At 59.3% G+C, this 18,133-nt stretch overlaps 1 protein-coding gene across 2 annotated transcripts in view; it reads right to left on the reverse strand.

The window, feature by feature from the left end:
* LLGL2 (LLGL scribble cell polarity complex component 2) overlaps positions 1-17,282 on the reverse strand; it is a 36,601-nt gene extending 19,319 nt beyond the window's left edge. The window contains exons 1-3 of one of the 2 annotated variants that reach the window (XM_061392843.1): positions 17,019-17,150; positions 7,647-7,741; positions 5,365-5,455 (exon numbers count right to left, since the gene is read on the reverse strand). In XM_061392843.1, coding sequence (XP_061248827.1) covers positions 5,365-5,439 — 75 coding nt within the window. In that variant the 5' untranslated portion in view covers positions 5,440-5,455; positions 7,647-7,741; positions 17,019-17,150. Of the gene's footprint in view, positions 1-5,364; positions 5,456-7,646; positions 7,742-17,018 lie in introns of both variants that reach the window. The other variant, XM_061392842.1, reaches the window with a different exon arrangement.
* Positions 17,283-18,133: the final 851 nt, after the last annotated feature.

Below are 18,133 nucleotides of genomic sequence, written 5' to 3' on the forward strand. Positions count from 1 at the left end.
TGGCATCACCAACGCGATGGACATGAGTTTGAGCGAACTCTGGGAGATGGTGAAGGACAGGGAAGCCTGGCGTGCTGCAGTCCATGGGGTTGCAGAGTCAGACTGAGCAACAACAAACTGGTTGGGGCCAAGAGAGTGGATTCGAGTGTAATTAGTGTGGAGACGGGGGCTTCCCCAGGTCTGGGAGTGGGCACAGTGGCCCTGCTTCCACAGGCAAATATGACCCACGAACCCCTGACTGAGGCAAAGCGACATGAGGAATATGTGCTCGGGGACCCAGCAGAACAAGGAGCCATGGGGACCCCAGGCCAGTTATGAGGGGCCCCGGTGGTCTTGCTGGGGTTTGGATATGGGGAGAGAAGAGAAGTCAGTGAAAGCCTGGAGGGGAACAGGGAGGAGGTGGACCCTCAGGGCCAGAGACACTGAGAGAAGCAGAGGCTTCCACGAGGCACTGTGGCCTGCACTCTGGCTGCCCCTCATGCTCAGGTGCCCCTCCCTCCAACTCCTCTCAGCCTTTGAAGACTCGATTCCCCCGCCTGGAGCACTGGGCCCAGGTGGGCAGCGTTCCCCCAGGCACGGCAGGTATCAGACCTCCCTTAAAGGAAGCAGCCCCCAGGTACGGGAGGGGCTCAGCCTTGGGGTTGGGGGCCCCTGTGTGGACTTCTAAGGCACAGAGCAACCCCCATCAGCCCTCCGCCTAGGACGCAGGCCCAGCCCTCCCAGCCGCCTCCAGCTCCAGTTCAAAGCAGAGGCTGACCAGAGCCTGGCAGCCGTGGGCTGTCCTCCCCTACCTCCCGGGCCCAACATCCAGCCTACCTGGCACTGTCCCCGCCCTGCTACCTGGCTCAGGTGACCTCTGCCAAGAGAAGGGAGAACAATGAACGCTTTTGACAGGGAGTTGGGAAAGGAGAGATTTGTAGGAGCTGCCAGACTGCAACATAAGCCTGGTGCAGAGAGAAAGCCTGTCTGTCTCATTCGGGTTCCCCGGAAGGGAGAGAGCAGAGGGAGGGAGAGAGCAGAGGTCCGCGCTGCCCCCAGAAAGGGGGGATCCCATCCAAGATCGAGGGCTGAGGAGCCCCTAGCACTTGCCGGGGGCGGGGAGGAAGGCTGCCCAGGGGCGCCTGGGGGTGTGCTGGGGGGTGGAGTGGGGGACAGGGAGGCACTGGCCCAGACTGGGTGTGGTCAGCCCAGATTCCTGGCGCTGGCAGCAACCTGGCCGTCCCTGGGAGCCTGTCACCTGACACCAGAGGCCCAGCCATGCAAAAGCCAGGACCAGACCGCCCTGGACAGGGGCAGCTGGTCAGGAACACACTGTTTGTTCAGGGCCTGGGGTGGGGGAGGGTGGTCCCAGGCAGGAAGGGCCCGGGTGCCCTTATCAGCCGGCTGGCAGGTCTCACTAGGGAGGCCGGGCCTCGAGGGATTTTTCAAGGAAGAGATTTTACTTGAGTGACGTGCCCTCGGGGTCCCTTCCTCCCTCCTGTGGGTCCCACAGTCCCTACATGTGGTCCCCGGCGGCCCTGCTGGCATAGCCAGCTGACTCCTCTGTCCTCCTGACTGGCCCGAGGACACAGCACAAGGCACAGGTGAGAGTCAGGGCCAGCACCCTGAGGCCTCGGCTGTGGGCAGATGGAACTGGGTGCTGTGTTCCGAGTTGGTGCCCCTCCAGGTGCTCAGGCCATGCAAGCATGGAGCCCTCAGTTTCACCTGCAGAAGCGGGAACACTACCACCTGAGTCGTCAGGAGGAGGCGAAGACGAGGCTGACTCTGTAGGGCATCAGCCATACGTGGGCGCCATTCAAAGCAATTTAACTCACTCAGCATACCACCCAGGGTGGAGGGGTTACTATAATACCCACTTTGCTATGCTATGCTATGCTATGCTACTTCAGTCGTGTCCGACTCTGTGTGACCCCATAGACAGTAGCCTACCAGGCTCCCCTGTCCCTGGGATTCTCCAGGCAAGAACACTGGAGTGGGTTGCCATTTCCTTCTCCGATGCATTAAAGTGAAAAGTGAAAGTGAAGTCGCCTAGTCGTGTCCAACTCTTAGCGACCCCATGGACTGCAGCCTACCAGGCTGCTCCGTCCATGGGATTTTCCAGGCAAGAGTACTGGAGTGGGGTGCCATTGCCTTCTCCAATAATACCCACTTTACAGATGAGGAAACTGAGGAGCAGAGAGAGTGACGTTTCTGCAGTCACTCAGTGAGCTGGCATCTAGACCCAGACCACCTGTCTCCAGAGTCCTGGCCCCTGTGCTGCCTGGCCCCGAGCCCCCGGTGAACTGGAGCTACCCTTCAGACAATCAGCCCCCAGCAGGGGCTTTCGAGCATCTGTCCACAGACAGAGCTCCTTCCCAAATACACAGGACATGCTGCTCTCTCTGAGGCACCTCCCTGGCAGCGAGTGTCAAAGAGTTTTGCCAGAAGATGCTGGAGGGAGAGACCCAGTGCTGGTTTAGAAGTGGGCATCTGCAAGCCGCCTGGGACTGGCCGATGATGGTGCCAAGTCCCACTTCCCAGCTCGGTGCCCTGCAGACCAGCCCTTCCAGGGCCGACATTGCCTGCTTCCCCAGATGTGAGGCTCTGAGCTCCAGCTCTGTGCATCCCACTGCCTGCTGGGACCTGGTCACACACCTCTGCTGGAGGGTGCCAAGACCCTCCAAATTCAACCTTGAGCCAGATAACATTCACAGCTGTGCTAATACTGGAACCACCGGCCACTTAGGCCCCTTGACTTACACACTAACTCATTTAATCCGCACACCAACACTGCGGGGTAGTTTCTACCAGCCTCTCCATTTACGGATGAGGAACTTGTCCAAGGGGGCGACAGAAGAGATGAGATGGCTGGATGGCATCACCAACTCGATGGACAGGGGTTTGAGCAAACTCCAGGAGATGGTGAAGGACAGGGAAGCCTGGCATGCTGCAGTCCACAAAGTTGCAAAGAATCAGACATGACTGAGTGACTGAACAAGAACTTGTCCAAGGTCACCTGGCTGGTGAATGAACCCAGGAAGGTACCTGACTGGCACCACGTCTGGAGACGTTTCTGGTTGTCATGTCGGGGAGGCAGGGCCGGGCATGCTGCTGCTCCTGAAGGCCCCAAATTCAACAGTGCCAAGCCTGGCGCCCCACCGCCACTGCTGGGCCCCACCCAGTCAATGCAACATCTCCTGAGGGTTACCTGCTTCAGAGTGAAAGGTTGAAAAAAGTCCCAGAAGCACCTTAGCTAATAAGTCATAAATGAGATCGCTCACACCCCTGCTCAAAACCCACCAGGCTCTGTGTAGCAGACCCAGACTCCGAGGTTCCACCCTCTCTGGACCTCACGGCTGGGGGCGGGGCTTGGGCTCCCCCATCACCGAGGATCCAACCTCACCCTCCAATCCTGACCCTCCAGGCTCCACCGCTCACCCAGAGCCTAGATGAGTCTAAGGCCCTCACCTTCCCCAAAGATCTCCCAAGACTTCCCCCACTTCAGACCATCAGCCCTCTTCTTTCCACCAGATTATAAACATCCTGGAGGGCAAAGCTCTTATCTGAGATTCTCAAAGCCTCAGCCCTGGGCTGTGTATACAGTAGGTACTCAAAGCATGTTTCTCAGAAGTGAATGGAAGTAAGAAGGAATTCCAGGAGCCTCCCCTCCCTCTCCCCAGCCAGGCCTGGGGGTGGGGCAGCCAAATTTGGGGGCACGGTGGGGGGCCGATTCCTCTACCTTGGCCCCACCCCAGCTCCACCCTGTTGCTCCACAGTTGGAACTTGGGGCGGGGGTTCATCCCTCTTCGCTGAGCCTGTCTATCCGGTTTGCACCAGAATCAGCCACCTTTTTGGGGTGTAAGATCCCAGCGTCATCAGGGGCAATGGAAGGCAACAGCGATCACACCCAGGCCCCGTGGTGGGTGCTGAGGTTCTGAGACCCGCACTCAACACCCATGAGCTGTTCCCTTGGGAACGAGAATGGCAGCTCCCCCGTTCATAACACCTGCGTGTGCACACACACACCCACCCCAAGGCCTAAAAGCCCCACCCACGGCTTCCTTACCCCAGTGGGAGGAGGTGTTCCTTTGGGGAAGCCCTGATCCCAGAGGCAGGTACCCTCAGAGCCACAGGTCAAGAAAATTAGAGGAAAACGGCAGAGCACAATGGGACCCTGACCAGCCTTAAACACGCCCCTGGGAGCTCCCTCTCCCTGGGAGGCACACAGGCCCAGAAAACAGCAGCTGGCACTCCCGGGCCACTGTACCCAGCCCTTAAACGATCTAATTCCACATGGTCCACATGATGGGCCTACGCAGTGTGTGATGGGCACTGGCTCCCCCCACTTCTAAGAGGCTAAGCTGGATTGGAAGCCCACCCGTCAGCATGGCCTGGAGGGATCCTGGGTGCCCCTCTGAGGGGAGGAGCACCTTGCTGCTCCCTTTCCTGCTGTCTGCCTTCTGGAGGGGAGGCCGGGGCCTAGATCAAAGTAGAAGTGAGAGGGGCTAATTACCCCGGATTGGCTTCAGATTGCTAGGTGGCCTTGGAGCTAATAAACCACGCTGTGCTCCTTCTCCTTTACAGCCCGGCTCCAGCCTTCCCAGGCCCAGCCTTCAAGGAAGCCCTGTGATCTTGGGAAAAGGACACTCACTTTGGGGGGCAGGGGGCTTAGGAGCAGGTTAGGGCGGGGACAGTCATATGTCAACCCGCACCTTCTCACAGATGCCTCTCCCCACCCGCCCAGGCCTAGAACCCGCCAGAAGGAACCATGCCTCCCCTCTGCAGGGAACACCGTGTTTTCCTTTGGGGATGATTTGAGGAGGGAGGGGACAGCTGTAGCCTGTGGCCCCAGGGCTCCAAGGAAGCTGGCATCATGGGAACAGGACTACACTCTGCAGGACTCACTGACATCTCATCCTCCCTAGCCCTAAGCCTCCCCTATAACCCCGGGGGAGGTAGGCGGGGTGCATGGTTTTACAGGTGGGGAAACTGAGGCTGGGAGAGATGGAGAGACTTGCCGAGGTCAGAGAGAGATGAGGGGCAAGGAGAGCCCACTGCTGGGCATCCTGTTCTCCTCGCCCAGGAAAGCCGCCACCCAGACCCCATTTCCAAAACCTAGATCCCGGGGGCACGGTGGGTGGCGCCAAGTAAGCACTCTAGTCCAGGTAAAGGCGACCCCAGTGCCAGCCCCCGCCTGGGGGGAGGGTGTCACCTTTTGTTCGTTTGTTTGGCTGCGTTGCACTTAGTTCCCCAACCAGGGATCAAACCCGCACCCTTGGCAGTGAGAGCACGGAGTCCTAACCACTGGACCACCAGGGCAGTTCCTGGGGGAGGGATACTTTCATGCCCGCCATCCACACCCAGCCGGCCCCCGGCTCCCCTTACCTTGTTAAACTGGAAGAGGTCCCTCTTGAGCCTCTCCCTCGCAGGGTCGTGTCCCGGCCTCAGGAACCTCCTCATCTTGTTGTGCGGTCCCCTGGGGAAAGCAGGGAACAGCTGAGTGCCCGGCGAGGGAGGCCCCAGAGCCGGGCCCAGCGCCCAGTGCGGGCAGCCTCTCTCCCCGAGCCTGCAGGTGGCTGAGCCCCGAGCCGGGCCTGCTTCACTTCACCCTGGGCTTCCCCATGGCCCATCCCTGGAGTGCGCCTCCTTAACAGGAGACTGGAGGGAGGGAGCCCTGTACCCGGAGGCCCACAGCCAGTTAACACTCTGATGCTTGCTCCCGGCCACCTGCGGCCCTTGTAAAGCCAACGGGAGAAGCTGGGGGAGGAAGCCATTTAGCCCAGCTTTATAGCAACAAGAAGGGCCAGAGGCCCCGAGGTTAATTAAGCTTAATTGTTAACCTGTTTTCTGGAGAACCATAAAACTCTGGCTACCCAGAAAGGGAAACTTCACAAGCCTCTGTCTCCAGAACCAGGGGGAAGTGGGAATGCAAAGGCGGTCCACCTGGGCTCACAGATCAGAACCCAGATGGGAGAAGGGAAAGGCCCAGGGGAACTCCCGCGGCGGGTCAGCACCCCTGCACAGACTCTTCCTTCCGACTTCAGGGAAGGCTGTCCGGGGGCTCTGGGCTGAGGCTGCTCCCACCATCCCACCCTACACCGGGGACCCACGCGGAGCTGGGTCCACCCCCACAGCTGCCGGGGCCTGCGTAGCCCCAGGCTTCCGCCCCACCTCCCTGTCTCATCTCTGGCTCTCCCAGGTCCAGCGCCCCTGGGCTCCGATGGGGTGCGCTGGTTTTCGCATGGGCCCAAGTGGAGGCTAATCAGGAGAAGAAACCTGCTCCCAATAAAGAAACCAGCTCAAAGCCCCCAAACCGCCCGCCCACCACAGAACGCATTCCCCAGTCCAAGGGGAACTATTTCTGGCTCATCCTTGGGGAAGAGGGTGGGATCACATGGGCTCCCGCTTCCGGCTTCCAAGAGCACAACCTCCCACTGACCACAGGATGCCAGGGCCTGTCCTTGGAAACACAGGGGCTCAGGCCCACCCTGGAAACGGCTTCCCATCTGGGGGGAGCCAGAGAAGGCCCCACTCCTCCAAGGACCAGCAGGCAGTCAGGAAACTCCCAGGTGCCTGCTTGACCCGAGGCCCTGCAGCAGGTTTGAGGAACAAACATGGGAAAGTCCCGCAGGCTTCTGGGAGTGACAACAGACCGGGTGCCGGGCTGCAGCAACCTCCTGGACAAACAGCTGAGCTGGTGGCCAGGCATTCCAGCCGTGGGGGAGGGTGCACCAGCTCATCAGCCGGCTGCCCCGGGCTCCTGGGGGTGGCACACCCCCTCCCCCGGCCTTGGTCACTGAGTCAGAAGTCAGAGGAAGCCAGGAGGGTCGCCCCAGAGGAGGCTGCCTGGAGACTCTTGTAGGGGCTGGGGTCAAGTGGGCACGGGGCCGTCTGTACCAAGGACCCACACAGTGCAAGGGTGACGCTGCACAGCCCGGGGAAGACGTGCGGGGGTGGCGGGGGGTGGGCAGCCCTACCTGGGAAGGGAGGACGGACGCTCCATCCACCCAGCTGCCCCTCGGGGCCCCAGCTGCCTACTAGCACTGAAACACACTTTTGTGAGTTAGAACAAGGTGTACCCGAACCTCATCCTGGGTGTTCACCTTCCAGAGGACTCCTTGGAAGATGAGTGGAATATCCCCACTTGGCAGACAAGGAAAGGAAGACCACAGAGGCTGGGCAACTCATCAAATCACTGGGAAGGGATGGACAGAATGCAGATTGCCCCCAGGAGTGGTGGATTCCCAACTCTTGGGGCTCTGGGAGGCAGCCAAGGAGGTATACGACAGGACAGAGGATGCCTGGTTACAGCCCCAGGATCAAAGGCACAGAGGCATGTAGACACACTCCCACACGCCTTCAGCTCGGGGCCAACCAGGCAGCGGCGTGGCCGCCAGCGCGCTGTGGCTGGGCCGGGCTGGGTGGCCTTGCCTGCCCCTGTCACTCACTCCACCGTGGGCTGGGACACCCGTGGCCTCGGGGGACGGAGTCAGGACCTCAGTAGGTACACACTGCATGTGCTCCTCACTCCAACCCACCCTTCAGAGGAGCTCCCAATACAGAAGCACCGCTCAAGACGAGGCCTAAAAAGAGCCTTCCCATCTCAAAGGAGGACAGCTCTGGGACGGGCTGGACTCAGCTCCAGGCAAAGCCTCGGCTCCACTCACCCCAGACAAGCAGGTTCTCTGCGGAGAAGCTTCAGGAACCTGGGCCTGCCTGGAGCTTCCGGGGGTGGAACAGATGCTATCGACTCAACCGAGTCCTGAGCGGGAGAAAAAGACGTCAGGGAAAAAGCCCAGGGCTGGGGACGCAGAGCTAGGTGGCCCTCAGGCAGTTCCTGGAGGCCGAGAGCGCTGGTCTGCTGTGAGCAGTGGGCGCAGCGCCAAACTCCAGGGCCTGGCACGGAGCAAACCCGGTCCTAGGACTGCGCGTACAAGATCCTCTGACAGCCAGACGAGATCCTCTAGCTCGCCAAGCTTACACCCTGGCAGGGGGGTGTGGTGACTCACAGGTACACGAAATCAGTCGGCGGGCTGGTTTCAGGTAGAGATCAGAGCCTCCAGGAAACTAGGGGAAGACGCTTCGATGGAGGGACCAGGGTGGTCAGCAGGACCCGGTCAACCTTCCCGGGTCTGGGTCTCTGTGTCTGCCGTTCCTTCTGCCTGGGACGCTTTTCCTCCAGATGCTCTAGCGCCTCCCACCCTCGCCTCCTCCCCCGTGGAGCTCGCTGAATGAATGAATGGAGGTGACAATATCTCCACCCCGTCCTGGATGGCGGGAAGCAGTCAGCCATGGGAGGATTCGGGGCAGGGAGTGTCAGCCAGCCAGAACAAGCTTGCGTGTGCCTGCGGGGGCCGGGCACAGGCAACAGGAGGGATGCCATGGGTCGAAAGGGGGTCCTGGTGGGCCACAGCAAACAGCTTCAGTTTGTGCCCACTGGGAACTCCCTGACAGTCCTGGGCAGGGGCCTGACAGGGTCCGCCCTCTCCTCCCCAACTGTGTCCCCCTCTGCTTGGCCCTCTGCCCATCTATCTGCTAGGCACCCCAACATGAGTCCCATTCACTCTGTTTCCATGCTTTTGTCTTCACGGTTCTCTCTGAAATAACCTTCTTGCCCCTCAGGCAGCATATTGAAAAAATCACCTTCCGTACAGCACAGGGAACTCTGCTCAATGTCATGGGGCAGCCTGGCTGGGAGAGGAGTTTTGGGGAAAATGGATACATGTATCTGTACGACTGAGTCCCATCGCTGTTCACCTGAAACTATCACAAGGTTGTTAATCAGCTACCCCCCAATATAAAAGAAAAATTTTTTTTTAAATCGCCTTCTGAAAGCATCTGTATTTGAACCCATCTTGACCATGCTCGCTCACTGTGCTCCCTCAGCGCTGGACCGCACCTTAGCCTCAAATGATGTCTAAAACCACCGGGGACTCAGGCACCCATTGAGCTCCATGGATGCCCTCCCCCACCTTGTCATGCTGGTCGTTAAGCTACTAGGAAAAATCAGAGGCCACCTAAGCGGCCCAAAGCAGGGGACGGGTGAGGGGTGCTCAGCCCCACGACGGGAGGCAGACGGTCACGAAAAGGGCAGGAGATGATGGCTGTGGAAACATGTGTCCAGTGTATCCGGGAGTTGGGAAGAATCTACTGAAAATATTTACATAAGTTGACAACACACTGGAGGGGTTATAGGATTACCAGTGATGTTTTTCCTCCTTTCTGATTATCTACCTCCCAGGAAGGGCGATAAGAAAATCACACGGAGTGGGGGCCCAGGCAGCGGTCAGGTGTGAGGACAACCCTGTGCTCACAGCAGGCACTCGGTCCTGTTGGGGGACAATCGCCCCTGCCGCCTCCCATCCCCCCGCCACTCTGGACCCCGAATTGAGAGCAGAGGCAGGGAGCAGACAGGTGGGTGGAACCAGCTGTGTGACCTCAGGCTTCAGGGGCCCAGGCCTGGGGTTAAAGGATGTTACTACTTTGCGGGCCATGATCAAGGGTGGGGGCGGCCGTGAGCTTCAGCAGGAAGGCCTGGGAGGGGACTGGCGAGCTCTCAGGTGCTGCATACATTAATGCCGCTTCTCCCGCAAGGGAGGTGGGAGAGGAAGTCGGGGCTACTCTAAGCTAAGGAGCCCCCTGCCACATCTGATGCAAAGAAGAAAGTCACTCAGTCGTGTCCAACTCTTTGTAACCCATGGATTGTAGCCTGTCAGGCTCCTCTATCCACGGAACTCTCCAAGGAAGAATACTGGTGTAGGTTGCCATGCCCTTCTCCAGGGGATATTCCCAACCCAGGAATCGAACCCAGGTCTCCTGCATTGCAGGCAGATTCTTTACCAACTCACTGGGGATGGAAGAGCTCTGAGGGTCCTGGCTTCCTGCATTGGGGGAGCTACCTGGCTAGAGCATGATCCCTGGCGGGGGCGTGGTGGGGAGCAGCTTCCTGAGAAGAAACACCTTCTCCATCCCCTGAACTTTCTGAAGACTGCCCAATAGAACTTTCTGAAGGCTCCCAAGAGGAGCCTGGTGGGCTACAGTCCATGGGTGGCAAAGAGTCAGAAACGACTGAGTGACTAACACCTTCTTCTTGGCATCAGACGTGGGGGGCGCCTTAGCATTTAGGGGCCTCGACTTCTTCTCCCACATCCCTCATGGTAGAAGCAGCTCTGAAGCGTACGGCGCTCGGTCTCCAATCCTGCCCACCACACCCTCTGTCTGTCATCGACCCACCTGTGGGCCACCCTCCCTGCTCTGCCCAGCTCTCTGGCCGCTCGAGGGTGGCCGCTCAGGGCTTAGGGTCTGCCGGGCCACGAGGCTTGCCGACCTGGGGCTCATTTGTACTCGCTCTGCCCTGCAGGTCTGTGCCTCATGCCTGGAGCTGGCCTGAGAGGCCCCCGCAGGCCGCTGGCCTGGCAATCCCCTCCCTTTCACTGCCCCAATCGTCCAACACTACTTCTGGCTTAAAATTGGTCTCCCCTCACCCTGATGCCCACCCTGGGAAAAAAAAAAAAAAATAGGAGAGCTGCCTACTTGTTGGCCAGATGTTTGTTGTTTAGTGGCTGAGTGGCGTCTCTTTTGCGACCCCAGGGACCGTGGCCCGCCAGTCTCCTCTGTCCAAGGAATTCTCCAGGCAAGAGTACTGGAGTGACTTACATTTCCTTTTCTGGGGGATCATCCCAATCCAGGGATCGAACCTGCCTCTCCTGCATTGGCAGGTGTGTGTGTGTGTGTGTGTACGTGTGTGTGTGTACGTGTGTGTGTGTACCACTAGCCACCTGGGAAGCCCGCCTACTTGGCCACAGGCTAGTAAAATCACACCTGGTCTTCCCTTCCCATCCTCTGCTCAGACCCCACATGGGTGGGGGACCCACACATACCTGCTGAAGGCAGAGAAGAAACACACGCATGGGAGTGGGCTTGTCTTGGCTCCCTGCCCGAAGCAGCACTTCTGATTGTGTCACAGGGGGTTGGTTCTCATAACAGACGGCTCGGCCCAAGCTGGCATGGTTTGGGGCACCTGGGCTCATTTATCCCCAGGAAACAAAGGCTTGACCAAGCCGTGCCAGCCTGTCCTGGAGGTGTGTGATGGGCCAGCCCCCCCTAGAAGGTCCCTCCATGGCCTGGGCTGCTGGGAGAGGCTACATCTGGAAGCAGCGCTCTGGACACCCGGAGCCCACGGGAGGGAAGGCTCCTGGAGCCCCGGGGGCATGATTCCCCTGTTCACAATCGCTGGGTGCACGTCTGGCGTGCGGCACAGCCCCAGCTCAAGCCAGCTCCCCACAGCCTGCTGCTGCTGAAACCGCCCTCCCTTCCCCGACATCCTGTGTGAGGCCCGAGTGTGGCTTTGGCCTCCGTCTGCAGGGTGTGAACACGCCCCTGCACCTCCCACCCTTGGGGAATGGTAAGGCAGGGCTCTAAGCGCCCGGGGCAGCTGCTGACCCCTCCGGCATCTGCCTGTGCCAACTCAGATGCCCACGGCTGCTTTGCTGGCGCCTGAGTTGTCCTGGGAAACCCAATCCCCCAGAGGCACCAGGCAGCCCGTGGCCAGCAGCTTAGCAACCAAACCTTGGCTCAAAGGGCACCTCTGTGGAGGTGGGACTAAAACAGAGAGGAGGCGGCAACCACGGTACTGTCGTCACTGCTGCTGTTAGGTAATAAAAGCGACGGAGGGAGCTGTGGCCAGATACTGCTTGAAGCACTCGACAAGCATCGCCTCATGTAATTCTCCCAGCTACTTATGAAACTGCTAATTCTGAGCGCTAGCAAGCCTGAGAGGAGTCCAAGTCCCAACCTGAACTCCAACCAGACTGCACAGCGTCTGCTCAGTTCAAGCCTCACTCCCAGGACAATGGGGCTCCCCAAGAGCCCTCACCCTCCCTGGCTGGATCCAGGTCAGTCACATCCCAACGGAGCCACAGGCCAGTCCTCCAGCCCTGGGCGGGCCCTCCTGCCGGGTGCGGGGGTGGGAAGTCAGAATGCCTGCGTCTCTCCACACCCCCATTCTGGGGGACTCAGTCCTCACCTGCAATCTAACCCCAGCCTCCCTCCAGGGAAGTGACAGATTGGGACTGGCCAAGCACGGGGAAAAGCAAAGCATTCTGGGGAGAAGACAGACTACGACTCGCCTGGGGTGGGGGTGGGTAAGCTGCCTGGTTCATCCCGTCAAGCTCCATAACATGACCTCCGACTTGCCTAAAACTTGGAAGGCCAACCCGTGGAGCTTTCAGGATATGTCAGCCCCAGGACGGACATGCCTCACCTTCCATGGTCGTATCTCCAGTGCTTAGAGCCCTGAGACATGAAAGTGAAAGTGAAGTCGCTCAGTTGTGTCCGACTCTTTGCGACCCCGTGAACTGTAGCCTACCAGGCTCCTCCGTCCATGGGATTCTCCAGGCAAGAATACTGGAGTGGGGTGCCATTTCCTTCTCCAGGGGATCTTCCAAACCTAGGGATCAAACCCAGGTCTCCCACATTGCAGGCAGACGCTTTAACCTCTGAGCCACCAGGGAAGCCTCCCTGACACATGAGAGGCACCGAATTTTATTTAAAGAACTCCCTCACTTCCTGTAGGGCTTCCCCAGTAGCTCACCAGTAAAGAATCTACCTGCAACAAAGGAGATGCGGGTTCCATCCCTGGGTCAGGAAGATTCCCCTGGAGGAGCGCATGGCAACCCACTCCAGTATTCTTGCCTGGAGAATCCCCTTGGACAGAGGAGCCTGGCGGGGTGCAGTCCATAGGGTCCCAAAGAGTCAGACACGACTGACTGAGCAAGGCAAGGCACCTTCTGTAAGCCTGTGCTCACGTGTGACCTTTTTGATGAAGCCCATCCTGACCCCTTTTTAAAGTTGCAACCTGCCTCCCTCCCAAGGGGTCTCAACCCCTGCCTCCACCTCAGTTCTTCCTCTATAGCTCATATTGCCTTTTAGCAGATTATTTATTACCTACACTTATTCCTGGCCACTCAAGATTCCCATCCTTTAGAACAGGAGTCCTGTGACAGCCGAGATCTTTGCTTGGTGCAAGGATTATGCCTGGTGTCTAAACCACACCGCACATACAGAGACACTAACAAATACCTGTTGAATAAATGAACAGCTGGGACTGAATGGGGATCAAGTAGGCAAACATCTTCTCCAGGTAGGAGCCACTGATCCCAAAGAGCACAAGGATGGGGCCGCAGGGGAACTTCCTGTTCTCGTCTCTGGCCAAGGCCGGGCCATGTGCATACCACACCTGACATGGGGCTGGGGATACCCTTATGGACCCTGTCTTAGCCTGATGTTCCAGAAGACCCGGCTCCTTGGCAAGGAGAGCCAACATTATTTACTAGAATCAAACAGTCCTGCGCCCAGATGTCCCTCTCATCAAACCCTGGGAACACTGAGTCAGGTGTCTAGAGAAAGTATCCAGTCTCTGCTGGATTCCTGAAGGGTAGAGTCAGGTGCCTAGGTGCTTCCCTGTCCCCACGCCCAGAGGAGCCTCTCCTAGCTCAAGAATTCACTGTGGCTCCTGGGGAGGGGAAGGAATGGGGTGACTCCTCTGAGGACCAGTTTCCTCTGAGACGCAGGGGGTAAGGGGGAGAGAAGGCCACCCCCAAGGGAGGTGGACAAAGGCCCACAGGGACAGCCCACAGGGAGGGGAGGCTCTCCCAGGGAACCCTGGGGAGCTGGGGCTGGAGAAGGGCAAACAGTACCGGTGGCCCCACGGGGACCCCATCTTCTGTCCCACACCCCACTTCTCTCTGCAAAGGACTCCAGGGCCAGGGAAAACAACGTTGCCAGAGACCTGCCGAGCCTCGAGCCAGAAGGAGCCCTGATAGTGCTATCACCCGAGTGAGATAAGAAGGCCTCTCCGGGCTGAGTACTCAGGATAAGTGGGTCCAGCCGGCCAGTGCCGCTCAAAGCAGCCAACCCAGGGGCAGAGGCCATGGGCCTCCGGGGCCTTCGCCGGGCCCCTGATTCGGGTGTCTCAAAAGCTGCGGCTGACATGTCTGGGAGGGCCCTTCTGCGGACACCACATTGCCCCTGACTCCCGCCAGGGATGCTCAATGTCTCCAGTGGGGTAGGCGGTGGGGCGCAGGCTGATGGCAGAGGATCCCACCCTTCGCAGCTCTGCACACCAGCTTCTCTGTGGGAGGGAGGGTCCCGGGGCCAGGAAGTCCTGGCAGGAGATATCTCTTCCCTGAATGAGGTTGACGGAATGCACGACGGAGTTCAGAGAAAAATCTCCTTAATGGTAACAGAGCAGTCCAGGAACACGCTTCCCCTACCCACTGACCCCGCCACCCACCCACCCACCCACCAGGGTGCAGAATGTGTAACAGTCAAGCCCTCCCCAGAGCACAGAGCAGAGGAGATTAGATTGTACACACACACACACACACTCCCCCCAGGAAAGGCTGCCCCAGCTGGGGTCTGGCCATCAGGCCTCACTCCCGGCTTTTCTAAGCAGCAGCAGAAATACCGAGGGCCGCTGGAACCGAAGTGAAGTTAGGAGAGACCTCAGCCCTCCAAGAAGCAACAGCCTCATTCTCAAAGTTCTCATTCTCCAGAGGTTTTCAAAAATTGGGATTTCTGGACAGAGAAGCCAACTGCCCTCATGACCCGTCAGGGCTCAAAAGGCCCCGGCATCTGCCCTAAGGCTTGCTGCAAGTGATCGTATGACTTTTATGCTTCGTGGGGAGGCTGAGCAGCCCACCCTCACCTGGTGCCGGCCAGGACCAGGTATCTATGATATTTTTCATCCTCTTGTCAACATCTGTAAAAACAAGGCTCGCCGAGGTTTGGCATGGTTAAGTAACAGAATCAAGGTCATGTAGTGAAAAATCAGCATGGCACAATTCAAAACTATACCTGAGTCTGGAAAGACACTAAAAATCTTACTGAGGGCTTCCTGGTTGTTCAGTGGTAAAGAATCCACCTGACGGAGACACAGGTTCAATCCCTGGTCTGGGAAGATCCCACATGATGCACGGCAACTAAGCCCATTTGCCGCAACTATTGAGCGTGTGCTCTTGACCTCAGGAGCTGCAATTACTGAGCCCACGTACTGCAACTACTGAAGCCCATGCACCCTAGAGCCCGTGCTCCACAACAAAAAGTCACTGCAACAAGAAGTCTGCACACCACAGCTAGAGAGTAGCCTCCACTCGCCACGACTAGAGAAAAGCCCATGCAGCAGAGAAGACCTAGCACAACCAAAAAAAAAAAAAAAAGCAAGCACTACACCTGAGGCAAGACTATGAAGCAAGAGGGAAGTTTTTTCCCTCTTATTTTACTCTTTCTAAAATGCTTCATTTGCCCCAGGGAGCTCCTATTACCTTTTAAATTTTTGAACCTATTACGGGTTATCTGGGATTAAGACACTTTTTAAACGCTACTAAGAAGTTGGGTTTCCCTTGTGGCTCAGCGATAAAGAATCCACCAGCTAATGCAGAACACATGGGTTCGATCCCAGGGTCTGGAAGATCCCCTGGAGAAGGAAATGGCAACGCACTCTTGTATTTTTGCCTGGGAAATCCCATGGACAGAGGAGTCTGGCGGGTTACAGTCCATGGGGTGGGAAAAGAATCCAACAGGACTTAGCGACTAAACAATAACAAAGGACTAAGTTACTAAATGAATAAAACTATATTAATCTGCTGCTAAAGGGGATGCTTCTTTGACTCAGAGAAGGTTAGGGATGCAGGATGACCCAGACCTTTTAAACAACTGCCCAGGGGCTCCCACCGAGACTGGCCCCGTCTAAACTTTAGAGAACAGCAGCAGGCACTTGAAGCACCAAGTTTGGTTTGAGTCCTCACTGATGAAAGTGAGCACTGTGTGCAGATGGTTGAAGAAAACCAAATCTGAATGCCCTGTGCATAACATAAAGAAGCTGGCCCATCTCTTCCAGGACCATTCCCATGCTTCAGCTCACAAAACCCAGACGGTCTTCCTCAGAAGCCACTTCTGCCCTTGGCTCCCCGCTGAGCTGGGCCAGGGCTCTTCAGTACTGCTGCTCTGAGTCTCCCACCTGGGGTTTCCTGTCTCCATGACACACAACCCCTTCTTCTTCCCCTCTCTGCTCAGAATCCCCTCCCCAGATTGAAAAGACCCTGAGTTGTAAACTTCGGGAAGGGTGCCTAGAGCCTAGGTTAAGACGCCCTGCATCTGGCACAAGGATCCCCAAGGGAAGGGCGCTGAGTCTACGCCCCGCCCACCTCACCCAAAGCTCACCTGTCTCAGGTGAGAGCCTCAGGGGGCCACTACCACAGCTCTCCTGGTAACCGTCAGTTCTCCTCGCAGCCCAAGCTCAGGGTGCCTGGGAACCGTCCAGCCCCGAGAAAACCAAGAGCTAACTGCACTTTCTTTGACACAACAGAATTTCTCACTTCTCGCCAAGTCCCAGCGTCCCGCTGAGCAATCCCACCACCGTGGCTGTGGAAAAGAGGCTGGGTCTCCATCACGTCCCCCAAAGGGATACAAAGCTGCCTGGGGCGGAGAAAGGCCCCAAGACCCAAGTCCCTCCCGCGGGCTTCCTGCGTCCGGGGATTAGGAGGCACAAAGGGCCGGCAGGCAGAGGGCCCAGATGGCAGGGGCAGGGGCTAAGCCGCCGACGTAACGCGCTCCGGCCCCCGCGGGCGGAGAGAGGGCCGCTGGGGGTGCGCGTCGCCGGCCTCTCCGGCCAGGCGCCTTACACGTGGGGCCCGGGGTCCCGGGGCTCCGTCTCCGCCCGCGGTGACCCTCGCACTCTGCCGGGCCGAGCACCTGTTCCTCGGCTCTACCAAGCCAACACGATTGTGCAAGCCGAAACCCAAGTTCTGTCTGTGATCGCCGGCGGATCGGGCACGGAAAAGTTCCCAGCCGCACTTTCTACAGGTGTCTGTCTCCCAGACGAGCGGAGCGACGGGATCCGGGGCGAGGCGAGCGGACCCGCGCGCAGCCCTCCCCGCCCGGGGAAGCCAGGGGTCCCGGCCCTCCCCGGCCTTCCCGCTCCGGCCGGCGGGCGCCCCGAGGGGGCGGCCTCGGCCAGGTGGGCCCCGGCCCGCACTCACCTGGAACCCCAGGCCGGCCCCCGCCCGAGGCCTCCGAGTCCTCCTTCAGCCCCAGCCACCGGCTCCGCACGCTCCGCCGCGGGCCCGCAGGCTGCTGGGCGGCAGTCTCCTTCCTGCTCACCTCCGGAGCGGCGAGCAGGGGGCGGGGCCGCCACTATTTACATAAAGGGCGAGCCGGCCCTGAGCGCCGGGCCCCAGCGGCCCCGCCCCCCGGGCCTGGCCCCGCCTCCGGGAGTCCACGGCCGTCGAGGCGGGGTCCCCGCGCTGGCGCCCTCGGGGGGGCGGGGCCGCGCTCGGGCCAATCCGCGGCTCCGCCCCGCCCGGGGGCGGGGCCCCAGCCCGCGTGAATATGCACGAGGCGCTGTCGGCCCGCCCCCAGCCTCACCTGCGCGCACCTTGGACCGCAGGACTGCCGCGCCGCGCCCAGTGTCCCGCCGCCTCCCGGAGGAGGAAATAGTTCCCGGAACGCGCGCCTGCCCCGGGCTACCTCCCAGGCCCGGCTGCAGAGGGGAGCGGTCCCTCCCACGACCCGGCCCCGGGCTGCCCCGGAGGGAGGGGCAAAGCCCTGCCTGCTCTTCCTGCAAGCGCCCAACCCTATTAGGGAGGGGGGCCGGTGGACACAGGGCCAAGTTTCGGGACCGAGAGCTAGGTGCTTTGGGAACGGGCGTCGCCGAAGCACCTCCTCTCCGGGCGGGCCCCAAGCCTGAGCCCTCCTCCGAGTCGTCGACAGCGGCAGCAGCAGCAACCGGAGTTTTTAGCACAACGAGGGAGGGCAATAGGAACGACGAGAGGGGAGAAGAACGGGGGGCGGAGGCCAGGCCAGAGGCCTGGGCCGTGGATGGCACGCTCCACCGCACAGTTTGAAACGACTAGCGTTCGAGCCACGCTGACGTGGCGCCTCTCCGCCGCCCCTCTACCCGGAGCCGTCTGCGTGGTGTAGTGCCAACCTCCCACTTCGGACTACCTTTCAGAAAGCCAAACTAACTAGAGGTCAGTGACTTCCCGGAGAAAGGCTTGGGGTCGCATTTCTGCCCTCCCACAGGCTGCTCCTAGCTCTTGCACCGGAGAAAGCAGCGCTGTGGGTGGGGAGGGCCTGGGGCCCAATTCCGAAGGAT

Source organism: Bos javanicus, chromosome 19 (assembly GCF_032452875.1).
Source record: "Bos javanicus breed banteng chromosome 19, ARS-OSU_banteng_1.0, whole genome shotgun sequence".
In the NCBI taxonomy this organism is placed as follows: Eukaryota; Metazoa; Chordata; class Mammalia; order Artiodactyla; family Bovidae; genus Bos; species Bos javanicus.